The sequence below is a fragment of the Anas acuta genome, chromosome 2 (genome assembly GCF_963932015.1).
Source record: "Anas acuta chromosome 2, bAnaAcu1.1, whole genome shotgun sequence".
Lineage (NCBI taxonomy): Eukaryota > Metazoa > Chordata > Aves > Anseriformes > Anatidae > Anas > Anas acuta.
The window spans coordinates 91,546,163-91,568,095 of record NC_088980.1 but is presented as its reverse complement, the minus strand read 5'-3'; the positions used below and the strand labels follow the sequence as shown (position 1 = coordinate 91,568,095).

At 42.3% G+C, this 21,933-nt stretch overlaps 1 protein-coding gene across 26 annotated transcripts in view; it reads right to left on the bottom strand.

The window, feature by feature from the left end:
- Nucleotides 1-21,933, bottom strand: part of LOC137850783 (poly(rC)-binding protein 3-like) — a 515,321-nt gene that overhangs the window by 17,782 nt on the left and 475,606 nt on the right. For 20 of the 26 annotated variants that reach the window (XM_068671177.1, XM_068671183.1, XM_068671175.1 and 17 more), the window contains 7 exons: nucleotides 21,683-21,814; nucleotides 17,630-17,758; nucleotides 15,387-15,530; nucleotides 11,227-11,283; nucleotides 10,625-10,700; nucleotides 8,731-8,783; nucleotides 669-838 (listed from right to left, as the gene is read on the bottom strand). In XM_068671177.1, the coding sequence (XP_068527278.1) occupies nucleotides 669-838; nucleotides 8,731-8,783; nucleotides 10,625-10,700; nucleotides 11,227-11,283; nucleotides 15,387-15,530; nucleotides 17,630-17,758; nucleotides 21,683-21,814 (761 nt within the window). The remainder of the gene's footprint in view (nucleotides 1-668; nucleotides 839-8,730; nucleotides 8,784-10,624; nucleotides 10,701-11,226; nucleotides 11,284-15,386; nucleotides 15,531-17,629; nucleotides 17,759-21,682; nucleotides 21,815-21,933) is intronic. The other 6 variants (XM_068671189.1, XM_068671195.1, XM_068671197.1 and 3 more) reach the window with 5 other exon arrangements.

Here is a 21,933-nt window from a genome sequence, read left to right as displayed (position 1 = left end):
ATAATTGCAAATAAAAGTGGTATCAGTGGTAGCATTTTTCTAAGTAATCATATAAAACTTGACAGAGACTTAGGCCGTCTCAGCGGCTTAGCTGAACAGCCAGTGTTTTCAGTAATCCTGGCACTGCCAAGTGGCGAAGCAGATAGTCTCACCCTGTCTCATTAGGGGATGCTTTTTACAAATTTGTGATGTCGTCTCTGAAAAAAAAATAAATCCTGTGCCTCTTTAGCAACTACATGCCAGTTTAATATCAACTCTGAGTGGCAATTTCCAGCTAGTAAATTAAATCTGTTTTGCAATCTGTTTCACTATATTTGCCATTTAGGGCAGTAAAACAGGTCTGTGAAAACTATTTTCTTCTAAAGAAGTTACAACTGTCATTTTCAATCCACCTGTATTTTAGGTGGATGCAGATGTGAATATTCAGATTTTTTTGAGCTTTTGTCATTCAAAATGTACCTGGGCTTAAGCAGATTAAGCTGCTTTCCACATAAACCAACAGTAAACACAGCTCCTACTGATACAGGCTTCACAAGTCATTAGGAATCGAAGAACTATGCAAAATGGACACTGCAAAGCAACTTTCTGGATCTACCCAGGACAGACATTTGCTGGAGAGCAGACAGAGCAATCTTGCGGAAGCGTTATCACTTACAAAGCCAACTTACCTTGCGTTAATGAGGTACTGTGCTAAGCTGATGTTTGCAGGGGATCCTGTGATTGTAACTTGTCGTTCTGCAGAGCCTTCTGTGGCATTAGCAATCTTGATCTGCGCTCCTGACATCTGCCTGATTTCATTTATCTTACTGCCTTGTCTGCCAATAATGCAGCCTATTAACTGGAGTGGGACAAAGACTGAGATTAGTGCCACAGACACAGGCAAAAATCACTTCACTGCAATTTGTAGCATCGATAAAAACACGGCTATGAAAGACTCGGTATCAAAACCAAAGATTTTTGCTGTGCTGTTGGGAAGGAGTAGCTAGCAGGGTCTGTTGGCTCAATGGCCACGTGCCTCTGAATCGAGCCTCGCTGCTGCCTGGGCAGGTATCAAGCCAGCATCAGCTTATTTAGCTGTCTCCCTTGGCAGAAAACAACAGCGTGTGATAGTGCTGATGTACACAAGGCACAGCCCAGTCTGATCCTCCGGTGAGAGGAGCAGCAAGCCAAGAACAGCAGGGGCAGGCTGGACAGACAGCACGATGCTCTCGCCCTGCTGCTCTGCACGGCTCCAGCGCATCCTCAACCTCACGGGGACGCTTGGTCCTCACTCTGCTGCTCCTGCACTATTAAAGCCAGTGGGATTCACAGCTGCAGAGCCTCAGGGAGAAGCAGGCGTAGGAAAAGACTGATTTTTTTTTTCTTTTCTCCACAATGTGACTGTGTTCCATAACCCTGAAAACCTTTCCTTGTTACAGAACCTTAAAAACCCACATATGTCATAAATAAAACTGAGCCTGCGTGTCCCCAGATCTCTGTTTTACTGGTAAAATTGCATAGGTGTTCCCTTCAGCTAATAGCTTTTTAAAGGTTGTATAAACGCTCTTGGTGGAGTCACAAGGTTTTGGAGCTGGCATGCAAGACTTTGCAAACGTACTTAGCTCTACAAATGAGCACTACAGCTTTGGCTCCCTTCAAGACAAGGAGTGGCCTTTTCTTTTCTACTAAGGCAGGATGGAGGCTAACAAGCACAGCAATGCCCAGAACCTGAAGGAAACAGAAACTCTGCCTTACAGGACTGTTGACACTGGAAGGGTGCTGCCAGCTTGGCCGAAAGAAGTGCCAGGACACAGCGATGCTGCCTGCCTTTCCCTCCCACCCTTCCTGACGTGTTCCTGTTTCTGTTGCTGCAGTACTCGGAGCATCTTGCCAGAAACAGATTCACATAGTCCAGACATTTTAGCAAAAGAAGAACAGGAAAACCACAGCCCCTTAAACCCTGCTTCACGCTGAGTGACAAACAGAGTGCCAACGCAGCTAGCCAGACAGCCAAAACAGACACAGAGCACGAGAGCATATGCGGGACGTAAAAATGGGGTTTAAGAACACACACAAGATTTCCCATCCTATTTGCACGGGAGGGCCTCCTTAACTCTTAGTCCTTATCCCAAAGACCCGTACCACTGTGTGACTGCCAGGTGCCAGCGCGGAGCCCTTTGCCTGCCTCACCAGGGATGAAGACATCCTCTTCCCTCTGCCACAACCACGGTCTAATTGTTTTTGAGAAGATGGTCTTGAAGTATCCGGTCAAGAATCCACCTGCTGCTACTGACGATCCTACGAAGGAGTGACCAGGGCTTACACTCTGTGAAGCAGCATCTTTGGTACCCAGGACGTCTTCAGACTCTGATGACTCTGATATTTTAGTAATGATGTCCTAACTGTGAACAAAAAATGTAGACTGCATGTATTCCCTTGGTCTGTCTGAAGTCGAAGGGTAGAAATATGGCAAAATTACTTGCTGTGAAACACATGCTTGTAAAAAAAAAAAAAAAAAAAGTATGTACAAATATGAAAAATGTGTTCAGCAGAAGTTCAAGCAGTCCAGTTGTCAGGTGTTGCCACTGATCGTAGACATGACGTTCAAAGCAGAGGATGTGTGTGGGACTGCTGGGTCTTCAGGCACGTTGCGAGCACACCGTAGTCACCAGCTCTGCGAAGGCACTTGCTAGGCGAAGCAGGAGGCTGCCACTTGGGCATGCTCTGCAAGCCGTGACCTGTGGCCACCTGACTGCAGCTGTTGTATGCAGAGTACTCTTCTCCTTACAACACACGGTGATGCTGGGTGCTTGTCCCGCTACATGTTACTTACTTATGCTCAAATTAGTGCAGTATCCGAATATTCAGGAGCTGATGGCTTCTGGAAGAAGTTCAAGAGGCTGGTTTTCCTCTATAAAGCTTTGATCAATCAGGCAGTGGACATTTGGTTTTACAGACCACCACCTGCCCTGCCTTGCTTTGAGGGGAAGCCATCTCAAACTGCATCCAAACCTCTCTCTCAAGACTGACCTTTCTATTTCCATCAGCTGCACAGCCTGTCATTCTGCAGCTGCCCATTTCTCATGATTTCCAGCAGGTTACGTGTCATTCAGTCCCACAGAAGTCCATCACCCCAAAAGCAAGCTTTCCTGGACTGTGCATGCAGGCATCCACGTGTTTCACAGGCAGTGACTTGCTGCTCTTCCAAGCTCGGTAGACAGAGGTAGCAAATGTAGAGGACGGTAAACATTTGAAATCCCATTTTCAAGGACTTTAGGCACTGCGTTATTTTTGATGCTCACCTGCTTGGTCAATATTCTGTCAGCCTTACTCTCACAGAAGAATAAATCACAAGGAAGCCATCAAGAAAACAAGTGATAAAGCTGGTCCATGTGAGAGAGAAGCCAAGCACGCTATAAACCAAGCCTACTATGTACTATACTGTAGCACATATACTTATAAAATTATATATATGTATAATGTATATAATGCATATAATGTACACATATATACACTACAAGCATATGTATATATACACAAAATATGTATGCACGTATATGTGTACATAATTTAACTCCCTCAAGGCTTGAGCAGCGTGGCTCAGGTCAGACGTGTGCTCAGCTGACGTCCCCTCATTCTCGTACTGTGAGCACCAGGGAAGAACTGCTCCCTTTCTCTTCCTCCACACCATGTCTCATCTGTCTTCCCCCACCTCAGTGTCCCTCATTTCTCATCATGCCAAAAATAATAATAAAAAAATAATCATACCCTAATGCACGGATTCTGCTCTTTGCCCTTTTTCTAATTTTATTCTGTCCTTCACTAAAATTCTGGTAGTACCAGTGTAAGCAGGATTGAATCCCACTCTTAAAGGGAAGGATGGGAAGGAGATCTACTGTGATTCCCCCTCCCTGAATTCTTGGTGCTAGTAGAGCTTCTCCTGATGTGCCGTGCCAGCTCAGATTCAGATCTCTCTCATCCGTACTTCTCCCCCCATTATGTTAAATATAAATGCTAAATATATGTCATGTTGCCCAATCCCCCCGTGCTAAACTCACTTACAGAGCCCAATAATATGGCTTTCTGTTGGGTGTTTCCTATCGATTTGTTCCTCTATGTCCATCCCACCATCCCACTGAAGTACTCTGTGCAGCACTGGGAGCGATCAGACTTTTACTTTTGGGTTTATTAGCAAAGCCCAATCCTGTAGGCTTGTCACAAGAGTCAACACTGAGCTTTTTTTTTTTTTTTTTTTTTTTTTAATTCTGATAAAAATCAGTTTCCTTTCTTACAATGAAATTAGTGCTGGTTTTTACCTCCTTTTATAGGGAGGCTGACCATACTCATCCACAAGCGTGTTTTGGTGGTACCCTGCTGCCAGCCCTGAGCACATCCAGTGGCTTTGGCAAAAGCCAAATTTTTGCATTACTTCACCAAGCAGGTGCTTGCCACAATGGAAAGTCTTTAATTGCTTTACATAAAGATGTAATCATTATGTAATCTTTATGTAAATCTTTTATGTAAAAAAATATTACATCTTTATGTCCTGGTTCTTCCCTTGCTTTCCTCTCTCACTATGCACACTGGGTTCCTACACTGATTCTTGTGCAGGGAGGCTTTTAGCTCTGGATTTTTCCTGTTTTGTTTTTCCTCAGAAATGTTAGAAATGTACTCTGCAGGGAGCAATAATCTCCTGAGGTATGATTACAGTTCTTTACAGACTTACTGCAGGGCTCTGAAAGAGATGTTTAAATACCCTGTCCCTCTTGGAAAGCAATAATAATTATAATCAACCTCACTCTCCTTGCCAGGATAATGCAAAATCTGGACTATAATGATTTCAAAAGCTTTGCAAGAAGGCGTGCAGAAAACTGAGAACATACTTTCAGAAGCCAGCCTTCTAATTGCTTGCTTTGTAACCCAAATGACCCTGCGGATTCGTGTGCATTTTGACCTGCTGAGGGCCCAGCATCAGTTCCCCTCCTGTTCTCTGAGCTGAGCTGGGAGAAATTAATTTTGATGCTGAGCAGTACTTCCATTTTTGTTCCAGAAATGGTCTCACTTTGCTTCTGGTGGACAACAGACTTGTGAAATCTTTCTACTGATTCTTGAGTGTATTGAGACAGGTCTACTTGAGGAAGCAAGTGCATTTTTCTTAGATTAAGGAGAAACAAAAATAAGGCTATGTGCAAATATAAATATAGCAAAAGTGGAAAAAAATCCTTTTTGATTAAACATCCTCTTAAGCATTCCCAAATGACAGGGATCTCACTAATTCTGTATTTTTGCTCTGGGTTATTTTTCTATGACATAGAAGGCTCTCGGCAGTAAGGTGAATTTATAGAGGTCGAATCCATGGGTCCCTTGGCTTCAGTGGAAGTGCTTTGACTTCTGGTACCACCAGACCTTTTCCAGTATGTCTTGCATAGACTGTTAGGTCTTGCCCTAATCATTGCTTGGGGCGGCCTTGCTTCAAGTCACAGCTGGGGTCAGACACTGCCTTTGCATCCTCCTGAAGGGCTGGCACTGATCCTCACCCCACAGGAGATGGATGAAGTGGGGATTTGCCAGTACGAGAGCTGGGTGTCCCCAGAGACCATTGGTGGAAGAGGAGGCACCATGAGGACCTCCTTGGAGCTGAGGCTGGGTTTCACTCCCAGTGCACGGGGGCACACATGGGTCTCCCTCGTCCACCTGCAGGGAAGGACTTGTGACTCCATCAGGTTCTCCTAAATGCCTTCTCCAACTTAGTTAAATTTGCATTTCTGTTTACATGGAGTGTTGACCAGACTTACAGCTTTCTCCAAATGTTCATGTTTTCTGAGGGTGAAGTTGTCCTGCTACTTGCATCTGCCGTCTCCCATATATATACAAAATCTACGTAATTTTTAATTAGACGATTTTTATATATATTATTAATGATTTATTCACTTACTCTCCATAGCCATTTTTGGGAATCAGAGCACAAAATGTTATGATGTCTGGTGTCTGTACCCAGACACAGACCAGTCAGCTGCAGCCAGCAGTAACATCCCTCCCGTCCCCTAAAGGGCCTGCCACTGCCATACGACATTATTACGAGACTTATGCTGTAAAACACACTTACACTGGGTAACTTAGGCAGCAGTAAAAGGCCAGACAATACCCTGGCAATGAAAGAAAGGCAAAGACATCATTTGTGAATGCTTATGAAAAGGAGTTTGGTGCCACAGGCCCTCCTGCTTTTGAGGATACCTGCAGCAGATAACCACCTCCATGGCACGCTATGTCCTTTATGTGCTTCACTGCACTGGGGGTAATTGAACAACTACAGCAATATTTTCCCTGTTACTCTGCGAGGAGCTACTGGACCTCACTCCACTTCATGTATTTTTGTTGTAGCAAATATTTTTGTAAACTATTCTCACCTTAACCCCATGGGGCTCAGCTCACCGCAGTGTCAGAGCATCCGGCCACCTCAGCGCTGCACTGTTCGCCTCCCCAGGAGTGTGCCAAAGGAATTAATGAACTTACACAACTGGCACCAACATTTTATTAACTTCTACAGCCCACAGAATCAATGGGATTGCCTGCTTCAAAGGGCAAAAGTAGGGACACGTTGGGTACCGCAGAGATTTCTTTGCAATATGGGCATTGTCAACAGCCTCTTTTGGGAGGCCGGAGCAACCAAATGGCCCTGTAAGTGGTTTTAATGAGGAATAGGAGACATTAGATAAGGATTAAAGTGATGTCTAAGTGGGACCTGGAGAAATGTCCTCTCCATTCTCTTTTTGGAGATGCCCAGAAGTTATAAGAAAACCTAGAGAGGCCAGTCTTCTGAATGCACTATGTGGAGAAGACTGGGCTCTTAGTACTCGGAAAACAGTTTTCTATAAATGCATTTATCTGTTCCCCCATATGTATTTTTTTTATTTAGCAACATGTTACTTGCAATTATCAGCATAATGTATGAAGAAAGCAGCATGACATTGTTACAATAATAACAAGAAATAAAACTTATTTTAATACGAAGCTATGCAAATTGCAAATGGCTAATAATTTCTACTTTCTGTAGACTATGCTAACCTCTGAGATCCTTATTTTCCTTCTATTTGATTTTCTTCTGTCAGATTCATACCGAGGCTTTGGCTTTTTTATGTTTATCATTATATTGGTTTTAAAAAATAAGTGTAACACAGGTATAGGCATGTTGCCTTCTCTGGCAACTGCAGAGTGGATTTTTGCAAACCTGATACTGTTCTCATCTGTGCTGGACTTTTGCAGGTGTGTATGCACACAAGAAGGTGAGGGATTCAGGCATGTGTCCAAAACAGGACCCGGAGATGCTTGTTGGGAAAGCAAAGTCAAATTCCCAGCACATGGTTTACTGCACAACTGCTGCTGCCTCTCCCATCCGAACCACCGCAGTAACTCCCTTGCACTGCCTGTAGTGCCTCTGCGGGCTGTGTCTAAGCCCAACCCCATTCAGGCCTTGGTTTCTAATCTTTCTAATCTTCTGATACAAGCAACACATGGATGCATATTTGCTTTTCAGAGAATAGTGCTGAGCCAGGCCATTTCATACCTCCTAAATCAGAAATCAACTTTTTTCCCCCCCTACTGCACCACCGTATGCAAGGCCAGCTGTCTCTACCTCTCTCTGGTACGAGCCCTGAAGATCTGAAGTCAGAAGGTTAACCTTGGATTTATGTCACTGATGGCAAGAGCAAAATCTGCCTGAAAGTGAGACTACAGAAACTTGCATTGTAAGGATATATACCACGTTCTCATAAAATTCTCAGTGTACAGCAAAATGGGTTATAAAGCAGGTACTGACAAATCAACAGGACATCCTCTAAGTAACAGAAAGATTACAAAATCACTGCACTCATAAAAAAAAAGATTAACTTTACTTCTTCTTTGTTGTTTTGTATTTTTTTTTCTTACTGTAAATCATTGCCACTGAGTTTAATAGGGCTTACACAATCTTGTAAGTCTCTCTTAAGGAATATAATTGCTATTTGTGATCCCACTCATGCTTGAAAGCTTTTTTTACTGGAGGGGAAATCTTCCATTTTCCAAGTGACTCATTTGTAATGCAAACTGAAAAATAAAACCCTGTTTGCAATGAAGGGGAATAAAATTGGAAGGCGTTTTTGCATGAGATGCAGAGCATCAGCTGGGCATTTTGAGCAGCCACTTTAATATTCAGTGCTGTATTGCTTATGGAGACGGGGTCTGTCCATCACAGCCGGTGCAGAGTTGCTGAAGCAGGAATGTTTAGAGCCCCTGCTTTCAGATAAACTCTTGTATTGCACCTTGACATAACCAAAGTCACTTTTTTTTTGCCAGGGAGGTATGCAGCCTGGGATAAGCACAGGCTCTGGCACAGACCAGCCCGGCACCAGCGGCCGTGGTGTAGTCCCTCTGCCTTGCCCGGTGCTGAGCATGCAGTGGCTGAGCAATTTCCAGCCTGCTTTTGCCCTTCTGCTAGTGCAACCCATGAGACGGATCTTGGTTACACATCTCAGACCACATCTGCTTTCCAGTGAGAGCAGCAGGCACCCAGGCTTTAAGAAAACGGGCAAAACACCGCGGCACCTCCACTGCGTCTATCAATGTTTTAATCGTCCGTGATATCCCTTCTCCAGAAATAGACTAAGGTTATTTTGGGGGACTAGTGTTTGCCAATCAGCTGAAGATGGGAGGTTCCCCCTCCGGTGGCAGAGGAGAGCGAGAAGAGAAAGCGGTACTGACTATTGGTCCACTTACATCGTTGGGAATAGTAAGTTCATGGGAACTGGTTGGAGAAGTGGCATCCAGTCCTATGTAGGGACAGAGGGAAAATGTTATGCCAGTTGTTTGCAAAAAGGGTAAGACACAAGTGATATCATAAAGAAGGAAACATACTGAAGGAGAAAAAAAAAAAAAAAGAAAGAGAAGAGAGAGAAGAGCAAAGAAAAGTAGAGAAGTGCTAGTGAAACAGAAAAGAAAGCAAGAGATGCAGAACTCAGAGGGCTGGACTCATTTTAAATGAGCCTTATTTTAATTAACCTTTAACCCACCAAAACAACAAATGTCAGGTGATTCCACAGGGTCACACAAATCCTCTAGAAAATGGAGAGTTTCACCTAAAAATACTCTCTGAAATTTGCTCTAAATACATCGATTCAGAAATTAACGGGTGGCTGAAATTTGACCTGTCTGCCAGGCATTGTACAATACAGAAAATGAGAGTGGACGTCAAACAGAAAAAAATTAGCTGAACCAAATACATAGCTATGAAAAGAAAAATCAACAAATTAAAATAACAATGAGAAAATTAACCTAGCAGAATTTGGAAATTATATGTGGGATTAGTTGCTGAAGAATGTTGGGAAGGATCATTTTTGAAGGGAAGAGTACAGAATACTGTAAGCTGCATACATTTGTTTTTAAATTGGGTGGACAAAAGGAAAATGGTCAGGAGAAATGGAATTACTGCTCTAACACATAGTAACATTACAGAAACATACATCTCACGAATATAACCAGGAAAAGATTAAGGAGCAGCGTGTTAATTACAAGAATGAGGAAAATACAAAGCTGGGAAAGGCAATTTAGTGTTACTTGTAGATATTTTATCAGATACACCATGAAGAAACAAAATTGTATTTTGGATGTCATTTCTCTTTCTCGTTTTTATTTTTAGTTTTGTTTATTATCATCTGTAAAGGCATGCCAAAATACTTGTTTCCAACTAGAAGAGGTGGAACAGAAATGCTTTTACAAAAAAGCAACTCACCTACATTTTACTTGAGTTTATTTGAGTTTACATTCAGCTAGAACTGTGCATACTTATTTTACATTGAATATAACACAATCAAGTTGCTCACAAAATTTGATGTATGTGATAAAATGTTATTTGCCATACAAAGCATGTACCAGTATATATTTATCTGCTTTGTGAAATTTTAGATGCCAAGTCCCAAAGTACTGAAGCGCAGTAAAAATGATTTATTGCATGGTTAACTGACTTGAGTTCTCTCTTCCTTCTCTTGAATAAAAAATCAGCATCAGATCACGTGCTTTAATAAATATGGGCCAAATTTCACAGTCCTTAAGTGAAACGTATTTCCATTGCAGTCTGTAATGCAATAAGGCATTCCTAATAGGATGGGAGGCTCTTGTCCCAGAAGTGATGATTAGAGATGCTTTAAAGACTTCTGGCCCTACACAGAATTCCTGTTTCAGCATGCAGTAATTTCTTTAATCAGAGTTTCTATGCTGCGATTACATGCTGTTTTCCTCTGTTTGCTTCTTTCTGAAAGGTGTTACCAAACTCAATATTTGACAAGACACACACACAAGTGCTTCACTCAGAACCCACTGGTACATGCTGTATGGTCCAAAATAACTTTACAAGGACTGAAAAAAATAAACCCAGGGTTTTTAGCCAATGGTACAAATGGAGTGGTTTCGATTAAATAAATGTAACAAACGAAGCAAGTTTTAATAAAGATGAAAGGAACTGTAACAGAGGCAAGGGAGGGAAGAACAAAGATTAATGCGTCAGAACAGAGGGATCACTGGTCATTGACCACATTTATTATTAAAATGATGTAATGACCACGGGAAACAAAGCTGTTAAGAAGAAGGACATCCCCAGGGGGTCATGGGTACGTACCAGGGAAACCAGGGGTGGTCTGCCCAAGGGGAGTAAAGGGGGGATGCTGCATAGCCAACTGGTGAAGCTTGGTCAACTGCAGGGCAGGATGGGAAATTAGAACTAACCAATCAAATGGAATTATTTCAGAGCAGAGAAACCATCTTACATGTTCTAAAACTGGATTAATTAAAATTATATTAAAAAAAAAGAAAGGCTTAATCATTCACTCTGATCTACTGTAGAGAAAGAAATGAAAAAAAAAACAAAACACAACAAAAAAACCCAAACTGGTTATAAATGACATCTCTACTGTTATTACATGTAATGGCTATTGTTAATATTAACCAATTACTGTAGAATTACAGATTAAAAGAACTCAGATTTGTCACATGCAAAAAAAAAAAAAAAAAAAAGACCAAGATAACTGTAATTTGTTCCTGGGCCATTGTACTTTCTAGCAATTATTACACAAGGCAAAAGATGCAGCTGAACTAGCACTTGGCGATAACGCATGTCGCTGGGGACAGGTGTCCCTAGGCCACGTCTTCGTCGATAACTGTAGAAAGTAAATGTTGCCCGGAACAAATGAGAGGGAGAGGAAGAAAAAGGGAGTAATTTACATGCGCTGGACTCACGTCTGGATGCGGGATGGCATACTGCCCCTGAATTGTAAACGCCTGGAAACAAGAAGCACAGTGAAGATACGGGTCAGTCGGGTGGGACGATCACCCTTCCCTCTTGCATCTGAAACTCTCCTGCTGTCTCCCCCATGAAAACACCACCCACATCACTCTCAGCTCTGAGCAAAGCTTAATTTTCTTGTGCTGCTTGATTATGCTTGGCATGGTGCAGAAAGGCCTCCATCATGCAAGAATGGTGATGCCAAGTGCTGCTGCCCAAGCTATGGCCACCCTGGTGCAAGGGGCAACCTGCTCTGCTGGTGGCTGAGCCCACGGGGACACGAGCTCGCCTGGTGGATGGTAGCATGCCCTGTGGGGCCCTGGCGTGGTGTGTCTGGCACTCTTTGGCATGGTCTCCATCTCCTGCTGGCTCCGTTCAGCCCTCTGTAATGGCCTACAAAGAAACAACTGGAAGGAGAGCTCAGTTTTCTGTTGTATGCTGTTGGGCTTTTCTGAAAGGAGCGGCTCGTCAGGAAAATTTTAACATGCTTGTGCTTAGGCAGGGAAGCAGAAGGACGAATTATAATGTATAAATATTTGTAGTGCGAGAAGTATAAACTGGAACAGAGCTGATTAGCTTAGCTTGCAAAATGCTTATTTGACAAAAGGCCTCTTAGAAAGTAATGAATCCTCTGCAAATGATAAAACAATTCATTTAATGGTGTTCAGATATTAAAACCCTTAATGCCCCAACTGCTTAATGCACATTTCTGCAGCAGAATTTCCCTTCTGGAGAAGAAACATTTCATTTAGTTTTTAAATTAGTTAAAAAACAAGGCCGCCATCCGGCAAACATGAGCACTTTTCAGGCAGAAGAGTGCTGCTGGGCTCAATGGGATGTTTATGGGGGTACATACTCACATACACATATGGGGAATGGCCATTACAAATCGTTTATAAATAAAAAGGTTCCCATCCACCAAAACTGATGATTGCTACCATCAATGGGTCTTAAGCAAGCAAAGTATGTGTTTAAGTGTTTTATCAACTGAGGACAACATTTAAGAAAATCTTAGGCTGCTTTGCTGAGTGGGAGGCTTTGAGCATAGTCAAGCACAGGAGCAGCCTCCCAGATGATAGATGGAAATCACACTGGGCAATGGCCTTGGTCCTTGAGCGAACAGTCCTTGGGAAACCATGCTTTAGTCTCTGGGACTCACTGCTGGCCAATCTGATCTTGGCTTTACTTCAAATCCAGCTGAGGGGACATCTTTTTACAAGGGTGCTTCCCAAGACGTGGTCTGCAAACCAGCAGGGAACTACCAGAATAAATAAACAAACAAACCCAAATCTAACAGAAGTCACCCTCTTCGTTATCACTCTTCTCCCTCTTACTTCCATGTATACATATGAGGAAGCAATCAAAGATGTGGAAATAGGAGGAATAGTTAGCACTCAGAGCTCAGACTGGTTATTATGCTGTTGACAACAAAAACTGTCAAAGTAGCATGGACAAGATGGGCCTTGAATATTTTTTTGTTTCTTAGTGAAAAAAATCACCTTTTACTTCTTGGGCTCCCAAAAGGTCATTTGATTGATTTATATTGAGAAAAACTGTCCTGGACTACTTTACTCCTTAGTAGTGGATCTACGCCCTTTCTGTGGCAGAAACATACCAAGTACAAACCTGGTAGTCGCTACTGAGACATTGGCTCTGTAATGCTTCATGCAGGACATCAGCTATGGGTCTGATTCCATCAGTGTTTAGGGCAACTTTCCTACTGATGTACTGACATTAGTAAGAGTGAGAATGACCTGGTCTACAAACCTTCCTCAGTGTAAAGCATAAGGCTGCTAAGAGACATAAAGCAAAGCTGTAGCCATCTAAACAGCAGTGTAGCATAATGGGTAGAAATTTCCAATTTGCTTCCATCAGACAGAAGTGCTGATTATTTTTTATTATTTTTATTTTTTAACCAATGCATAGACTCAGCGTTGATAAGTAGCAGAGCAGCGCAGAGCAGGACAGTTCAGCTTCCTTTTCTATCATGCAATGCAATATCGAAGAAGCACAAGAGAATTAAAACCATACTTACAAGAACAAAACCCCAGCTTGTTAAGTAACAACAGGTATTTGATTTTGCTAGTGTTTGATTTGCAAGCATTAAAAAAACGAAAACCATTCAAGATAGCCACAATGTTATTTAGAATGGAAAATCTTCTGATACTGTTGTCAAAAAGTTGGGTGGACTTAGCACTGTTGATGAAATTTTATTTTCAATATTAATTTCCATTCATGATACTCATTAAAGTGTCTTTCCATACTGACTCCCAAATACATTCAAGCATTTTCTCAAAAAGCTTGGTTAGTCAGAGACCACGTTCAAAGCACACAGAAAACATCTGTCGCATGTACTCTCACTTATATCAAGAGTTGCATTATAAAAGTGAGAACATCTTTTTAACTGGTAAAACTGAAGATGGCAAGACCTATGAGGCCTTCAACTAGGACACTTTCAGTTATTTGTATAAACTACTCTCAGCTCCCTAGCAAACAGCTTCAATATTTTTGAGTAATCACATACAGTCTTTGAAGGAATTGGCAATTACAGTACTGGTAACACAGGCTACTGCTTATTTACACACACACACATTTCTAAAAGGAAAGCACTGCAGTATAAACTTAATGTATCTGTGGAGTAAATTATTCTGAACTTTCAGACTGATTTTTGGCAAATTATCTTTAGTTCCAATTCAACTTTGGTCCCCAAGGAAGCAGATTCCTTACTCTGAAGAAAACTAAGAGTGGTAAACTTGGACACAGGGGACTGAAAGCTACTAAACCCCGATTATGAAGTTTTGGATATATATCACAATATATCATTACACGGTAGAAGGTAAAATTCTGAAATTAAAATCAGAGAATGCTTATTAGAGGCCTGTTGGAAGAAATGTCTCTGATGTGCAGTTAAGATGTTCAGGTATGGAGCTTGCTGACAAATGGGCAGACTGGGGAGATGCAGAATGCCATGCCAGCAGCACCTCGTGCTGTCTGCCCCACCAAGAGCATGGTGTCCAGGTTCTTGTATAATTTCTGAATTGCCTGTTGGGGTGAGACACAAGCTCCAGGGCTGCTGGCATGTCAGCACCCCCACAACACCCCATGACAGGGTACCCACCGACCCCACGGCTGGTCCAGGGTGGCGACCTGGCTTAGGCTGGGCTGGATCAGTGGGACTGGTGAGGCCTGCCTACAGGCAGCCCACCATGCAGGTAAGTGGCTCTTCCCACTAGGTAACTACTTAAAAAAAGGGTCTTTGCCCTCATCTGGGGGAAAATATTTGGCTGGACTGAGGTGCCTTACTGCCAGCGAGGCTTTGCACACGTGAATCCCAAGAAGGGAGATGGCAGCTGCCTTCTGGCCTAGATTCAGGAAACCAGCTTCCCCCTGAGTTGGGCAGGGCTTGTAGCACACCACGTCACCTTTCCACATATCTAGGCAATGCTGCTCTTAGCTTGCTGGTTATAAGTCCCTTTGTGAGCCTCTGAAGGTGTTTTTAGGGTACATATCAGCTGTTTTTGCTGCTGGCTCATCGTTTGCTAAAAGTACATTGCCACTGCAATACGCATGGTGAGAGGGCAAATTACTGTCACACCTCTGTTGCTTGTTGCAGACCCACCTCAGGACATTATCACAAGATGAGGCAGTCACATCACACATGGGGTTTTAAAAACAGATGAGAACCCTGATTAGCTTAAGATGAAGGGGTAGTAGTCAAAAGATCATGATATTCAAAATATCAAAATAAATGGGAAAGCTCTGATTCCATTATAAATGAGGTTGGGAAGGTCTGCACTTGCATTTATATAGGTTCTGTAACCTCAAAACCCCATTGCTATTTGGCCCCGAGGAACTATTAAGCAACAGAAATTAGGGGCATTACTGAAATCGTGTGCAGAATATCCACTTCCCAGGTTTATACAGCAGCAGGAAACACAGCCCCTGTATTAAATGTCCCCCACTCAATGCCTTCTCGCTGTTTTCCCTTTAAGTTTGCAATGCAGTGTTCTCCTTCCCCACAAACTGCAAGTACACAGAGTAGACAAAGCACACCAATACTATACCAGGCAAAAAAAACGAGTAAAAGTTGAAAACTAACAGGCGCTGGCTGAGGTTGGGCCAAGACGGTGTGGTTTCCAGCTGAAGCCAAAATGGTGTCTGCTCTTACCTGGCCACCTGCAAAAATGATAGGTGCAGAGGCAGGTTTGGGACGGTAGGGGATGGTGGCACCTTTGGGTGGGGACTGCAGACAAAAACACAAAGCAATCAAAATGCAGAACGAAGCAGAGCTTGATAAAAATCACTCCTTACCTTGGCCACCCCAGACAACAAGGGGTGCAGCTGACCCGGCCCAGCCCACCCTGCCCTCCATCCCAGGAGCCCCAAAGTCAGAGGCCAAAGTCTGGGCTTCAAGGGGAAAAGCCAAGGACCAGCTGCCCAGCTGAAAGAGGCAATGCTGGCTCTCCTGGCTTCACTACCGCTCTCATCAGAGAAAGCTTTATAAGCTTCATTAAGAATTTCAAGGCATTTCAGGAAATCTGAAATTTGTTGATGTTTTGGAAGAATCTGGCCCACACTCCCATGTTGTTAGCACAGAGCTCATCCTGTTTATTGATTTTTTCTATGCTGCTATGCATTAAGGTTTCCTGTTTTACCAACTCAATTAAGTTGGTTGTTCAATGGCAAGTGACTGGCCTGATCCTACCTCCTGTCTGGCTGAGCAGAAAGGATGGAGAAAATTCCTCCCAGCTTCAGCAGGAGCCTAGCTACAGCCTTTGAAATGCACAGAAAGGGAATTTATTCCCTGCAGCCCAAGGATACAAAGGGAAAATACCTGACCAAGGCTAACTTTCTCCCCACAAATAAAATGGAAGCAGGTATCTGTAAAACAGGCTTCAAGCTACCTATGCAACACCCAGCAGAATGGTGCCCTGATTTCAATGCATTAACTACAATTAAGAAAGATAACAGCAATAGCACGTCCATTAATTAATACCATATAATTAGCTATTTAATTTCAATGAAAGTGTTTGTTGCCAAATTAACAATATGCTACAAGTTAGAGTGCATCCATTTTCAGAGGTCTTTAAGTACTTGAAGAACTGTAGTTAAGCCAGTGCTTTCTTCGACAGTGCTGCTCACTATTTGCCTAATGCTAAAATTGTGTGCTTCCTGTGGCAAAAGTGATTACTTGAAAAAGTGGAAAATAGAACCGTCTCTCTGAATTTGTACAGAGTTTTGTATCATATTCTTTGGCAAATATCTATTTATTCCATGCAACTTGGATATGAGGCTACACACTTCATTCAGAAAGCTGAGAACTATTACCACCCACGTCTCATGAACTGAAATTATTTTTGAATATTAACTTTGTGTTCTCTTTTACTTTTATAGAGAAATTCTTTCCTCACTGTAGTTCAAAAAAAATGAAGAGTCACTTTTCCCAGTAAAATTCTATGGATTTTTTTTTTTTTTTTTAATTTTATGCCTTCATTTGCACAAGGCTGGATGTCACTGGGATGCAGTGCATACTCCTGAACAGCCAATACCCATAGCGCTGTCTCAAACACTGTTTCTCCTATTTTAAATGAATTAAAAAACAGCAGGGCATCAGAGATCATAATGAGATAGCTTTTGACTACACTTTGGTTAAAAAAAAAAGAAGTAAAACAAAACAAAAAAGCCCTTTTTTTTTTTCCAGCGAAAATGTGACAAAAACAGAAATATTTCATATTAACAGAAATTAAGGCTACTAGGTCAAAATATTTCATTTTGATATACTGACTTTTTTTCTTCCAAACTTCTATTCAACTTAATTCTTTGCATGAAAGCATAGACATCTTCAACACAGGATTAAATCACCCAGATTTGTGTATAAATTAATTTTGTATCACTTAACCTAAGAGTAAAAAACTGCTGTCAAAATGAAACATTCTGGCCTTAGGCAATGATCTTACCCTAAGGAAGCAAAGAGTCCTAGTAAGTCTAAATCACGTTAGCCAGAATTATTTCCACTTAAAACAAGTCCTATATGTTTGTTTTTTTTTGCCCTGTTCTGCATCAGAATAAAGTGCTCTTCTCTAAAGGCAGGCTGTGGGCCTGTGGTGGACCATGTTTTGCTGTTTGATGGTGTCGTGACAGCCCTGGTCTCAGGTTGCTGAAGCCTTCTCTGAGAGGCTCTCAAATACCAGGCAGGTATCTGAGGCTTTGGGAGAGTTCCCCTGAAATCCCTGACCTGGGGAGGATGGGCAGCACCTCCAGGGAGCACCCAGGGCACTTGAAAATCAGAGATGTGTTCGAGCATCTCCCGTCTGAGAGGTGATAGTCCAAGCACTTGCTTACCTCCAGCATGACCACGCATATTTGCTTCACACACTGGATGATGGCATCGGGGGTTCCCGATATAGTCACTGCACGCTCTGTCGAGTTTGGCAGCATGTCCCCCGCCACTTGCACCTGGGCTCCTGTGGACTTGAGCAGAGGCAAAAACCAAACAGAGCGTCACTGTCGGGAAGGCAACGGCACCTTGCTAACTGCTGAGGACTGATGTGATGGAGAGGAGGCACCTTTAAACTTTGTCTTTTCTTGCTAAATGCGTGTGTAAACACACACCCGGACACAGTAATTGGGGTCTGGCAGAGCACAGGACTGCCTGTTCAAGCCAATTTGCAAAGAAACCCATCACAGAAAGATTCAATAGCTGTTAAAGAAGCAAACTATGACCTGCATTTCAGGACAAATCTTTTAACCCTCTCAAAGACTGAAAACTGCAGTGCTGACGAAAAGAGAAAAAAGTGAAATAAAGTTCTTTCCAATAATAACAACAACAACAAATTTAGGAAAAATTTATTAGAACAGATCTGTAAACAAGCTGCAGATATCTGGCTCCTTAATCCACTGATGGCTGACTTGTTTCTTTGGATGAAATTTGGGACTGCTTTATTCTTCAGAATATCTTGGGATGGTCATGAGCACTTCTAAATTACAGTTAGTGTTGATTAAATACATGCACATCATCAGCTCTTAGCTCATTAATGAACCCAAGGGGGTAAACAAGCCAGTATTCTTTCATAACTTTGATCTTGGCACTAATGCATATTACCAAAAAAATGAGACCAAATGAAATCCCTGGCATTGTTTCACAAAACAAATCCTGAAAGTCTTTTTAAATCAACAAAAAAAACCAACGTGCATTTCATACTGAGTTAGCACTTCCACATATTACAAACAAAATATTATCCCGACTTACTAAAATGCAAGATATGGGGCTTTTAAAAATTATTGTTTAGTAATCATTGAGTTTGTGTCAGTCAGCAAGGAGTTAATTTATTTTCCTGATGGTTAGACACAATGCGTGCTGTTCCTCTTTCAAGAGGCTGATTAAATTACTGATTGCATCTTCTGTTCACTAGCATTGTCTAAAGACAGAATATCAATCCCTTATTCTATAACAGGCTTTGGAATTTCATCATAATTTGATCAATCTGCCATGCTTTTCTATTCCTTTTTTTTTTTTTATAACCTTGTCTTGCAAATTCAGGCAACCTCGTTGTAGTTGTACAGCAGCCCTGTGTGTTGTTCCAAGGTACCTGGCTGAGCACAGAAGAGCATCCCTCATGCAATTGTTGCTCCGTGTGTTGTGTGATGATTAGATCACATCTTGAGATGGATGCTCCTTTTTTTTTCTTTTTTTCTGTTTGATATTAGCTACTGTTTAACATGCTGTTCTGGGTATCTGTCCATCAAGCACAAAATACTCTGTCATTTGTGTATTTGCTTCCCGTGCTAGTTTTGTTCATTCTTTTACTTTGGCCATATGTCGGCCACGAAAACACGAGCAATGCCTTGTCCATTACCCTTATGCCTAAGCAAATGTACAGTGTGAATTCATGCCACATTAGCCTTATCCAAAGACTTCTTTGGCCACGCAATATCCTTTTACTTCCTTGTACTAGAGTGGTAGCTAATTGCTTTTGAAACTATATTCACCAGAATAATCACTTTATTAATTTAATGTACATGGGCAGATTTCAGATTTAAAAGCCTGCATCCTAAGAGCACTGACTCAGTGTTCTGGGTGAGATTTCCAGTACTTAAAATAAAAGCCAAAGAAGTGACATCGGTAAAACCTGCAGCTAAGTGCTCTTACACAAGTAAGAAATCAGCCAGAGCCCTGCTGCCTGGCAGCAATCCTGGACATCCAACAGACCTGGAGGGCCAAGGGAAATCACGTCCCGTGGCTGAGGTCCTCCCAGCTGAGTGCTCCCGTAGCAGCTTTGCCTTCTGCAGTGGCAAGGCTTCAGCACGGCTTCCCCTGCTGCCTGCCGTGGTGAAAGCAGGAGCTGCTCTGCGGTTTTGGGGCTGGCCCAGCCACCAGCTGCTGCACGTGCTGGAGCCAAGCAGCTGTGCGGAGCCTGAGCCAGAAATGTCCCCTGGGCAAAGCAAGCCAAACACCTTCCTTCTACCCGGGAAATGTGTTTCAACACTTTGCTATTGCATCCTGTCTATTGCAAAGCTCTTTTTGTGATTAAAGAGAAAGAGAGGGTTTCCTATGAGACTGTTATTTGCACAGAAATAATGTTCCCCCCCCCCTCAGCATCACCAAGTGATTTGCCCACTTTCCAAAAGCAGGTTTGAAAATAAATGCTACTGAGAGGCATAGCTCCCTGACTGTTGGATGAACAAAGTAACAAAATCCCAAGGAAAAAAAAAATCTGATTCATAATTTCCTTTTATTTGCAGGTCTCAGTAAATAAAAGACCCCTTCAAATGGCAGAGCTCCAAATTACTCTTGTGAATTTACAGCAGACAATGCATATATGTTTCCATGTACTCACTCTACAAAGCAAGAGGCACACGGAGAAACAACACGTTGTTTGCGTGGCAGCAAAAACCCTGCAGCAGCCTTTGGCTGCTCTGCCAGCTGATGGAAGCAGTGCGCACAGGAGAGAAAAGCCTCTTCCAGCAGAGGCCAAATCCTGAATGGTGAAGATACGTCTTCAGAAGGAACTTTTTCAACAAAGTCCTGGGGCAACCAAATTTGAATCCAAATAAAAGAACCTGGAAGAATTTGGAAGTCAATGGAATAAGACGCCAGCCTGTCCTCTATGGTCACCTCTCCTTCCCTGACTACCACACAGGCCCATTTTGGAGCACATTCAAGACACATGAATTTGATCAAAGAATTTTCCACTCCTTTACAACATTTGATCAAATTTTCTGATAGGAAAAGGCCCATTAACTTTTCTCACGTCTGAAATGAAACAGAAGTAGAGTGAAACCTACTGTCTTGAATCAACATTTTAGATAAAAAAGGAAGTTTCACTTTAGCAAAGCCTGTCAAAATCCTTTGTTTTGACATACTCCAATAACAAAAAAAAATGATCAGCACTTTATCCTGCTATTCAACACTTTATCCTATATTGGGATGAATACAAATGTAGGAGTGCTGTTATTTTCTCCAGAGTAAAAAAAAAAAAAAAATGTATTATTCAGGTTTTCTTTACATAAATGTAGCATGTACCTACTTTTCTTGTTTGACTAGTTAAAAACATCAGCTCCTCACCTTGGCATGTGCTATGTTGTTGTAGCTATAGAAAGAACAGTTAAAACTGACATTGTATGATCATTTTTGCATTTTCTGATCAGAGAGAAAAGTGGCTGCTAGCACAGTGTGTTGAATGAATACCTTTAGGTAAAGTCTCAATTAAAAAAAAGTCAGTGTGGGCTTAGCATAGATGAGTTCAGGTTACCCATGGAAGAGGTTTATTAGGGAGAAAACAGAAATTAGTATGAAAATACACATTTTTTAGAGTAGATCAAGCATTTGATCTCCTGACCTGCACTCTCCAGCACTACCTGGGCCTTTCCCTGGTTGCAAAGGTTGGAACTGGTTTGGAAATGGCTGCAGTGCTCCCTCAGCACCCTCTGTGCGTTGCTGGCCAGGGGCTGTACCCACAAGGATGCTTGATGGGCCTTTTGTGCCGCTAGGGTGTTGCTTTGCTAAATTGTGTGTGGTTCTTTTTTCAGTTGTTTATTTTACCCTTCCAGGCTGCGTCTGACCTGCTTTTGGAGTGCCACAATGAATACATTATAAACGTGTTTCTTTATTTCACACACTGTCTTTAGCTTCAAGGATGGTACAGGGGCACAGTGGGTTTGGGCACCTGCTTCCCCTAGAACAACGTTTTCTGAGGCTTTTCACTCAGCAAATGCTTGAAAGTCAAGATAAGGCCCTGACTGCATTTGGTGATCACCTCTCTTTCCATGGCTACCATAAAAATTTAACGGCAAAATGCTGGTCACATAATTTTGGTCAAAGAATTTTCCATTGGCAAATCACAGTGGAAGGACACTGAGCTAGCTCGTGTCCCCGACAGACACCCCGAGACTTACCTCCCTGATTTCTTTGATTTTGGAGCCTCCTTTTCCTATAAGGGATCCGCACTGACTTGCTGGGACGACAAGCCGCAGTGTTACAGGTGGTTTGCTTGTCACTGTGCTGTTTGTCATTGAAGCATTTATGTCCTGTAATAGCAACGTCAATATGAATTAGCTGAGGATTTGTCATTCCTCTTAAGCATTAAAGGGCTCACAGCAAATGCCTGAGCTGTTCTTGAAGACCTGGGGAGGGTGCAAATAATCAC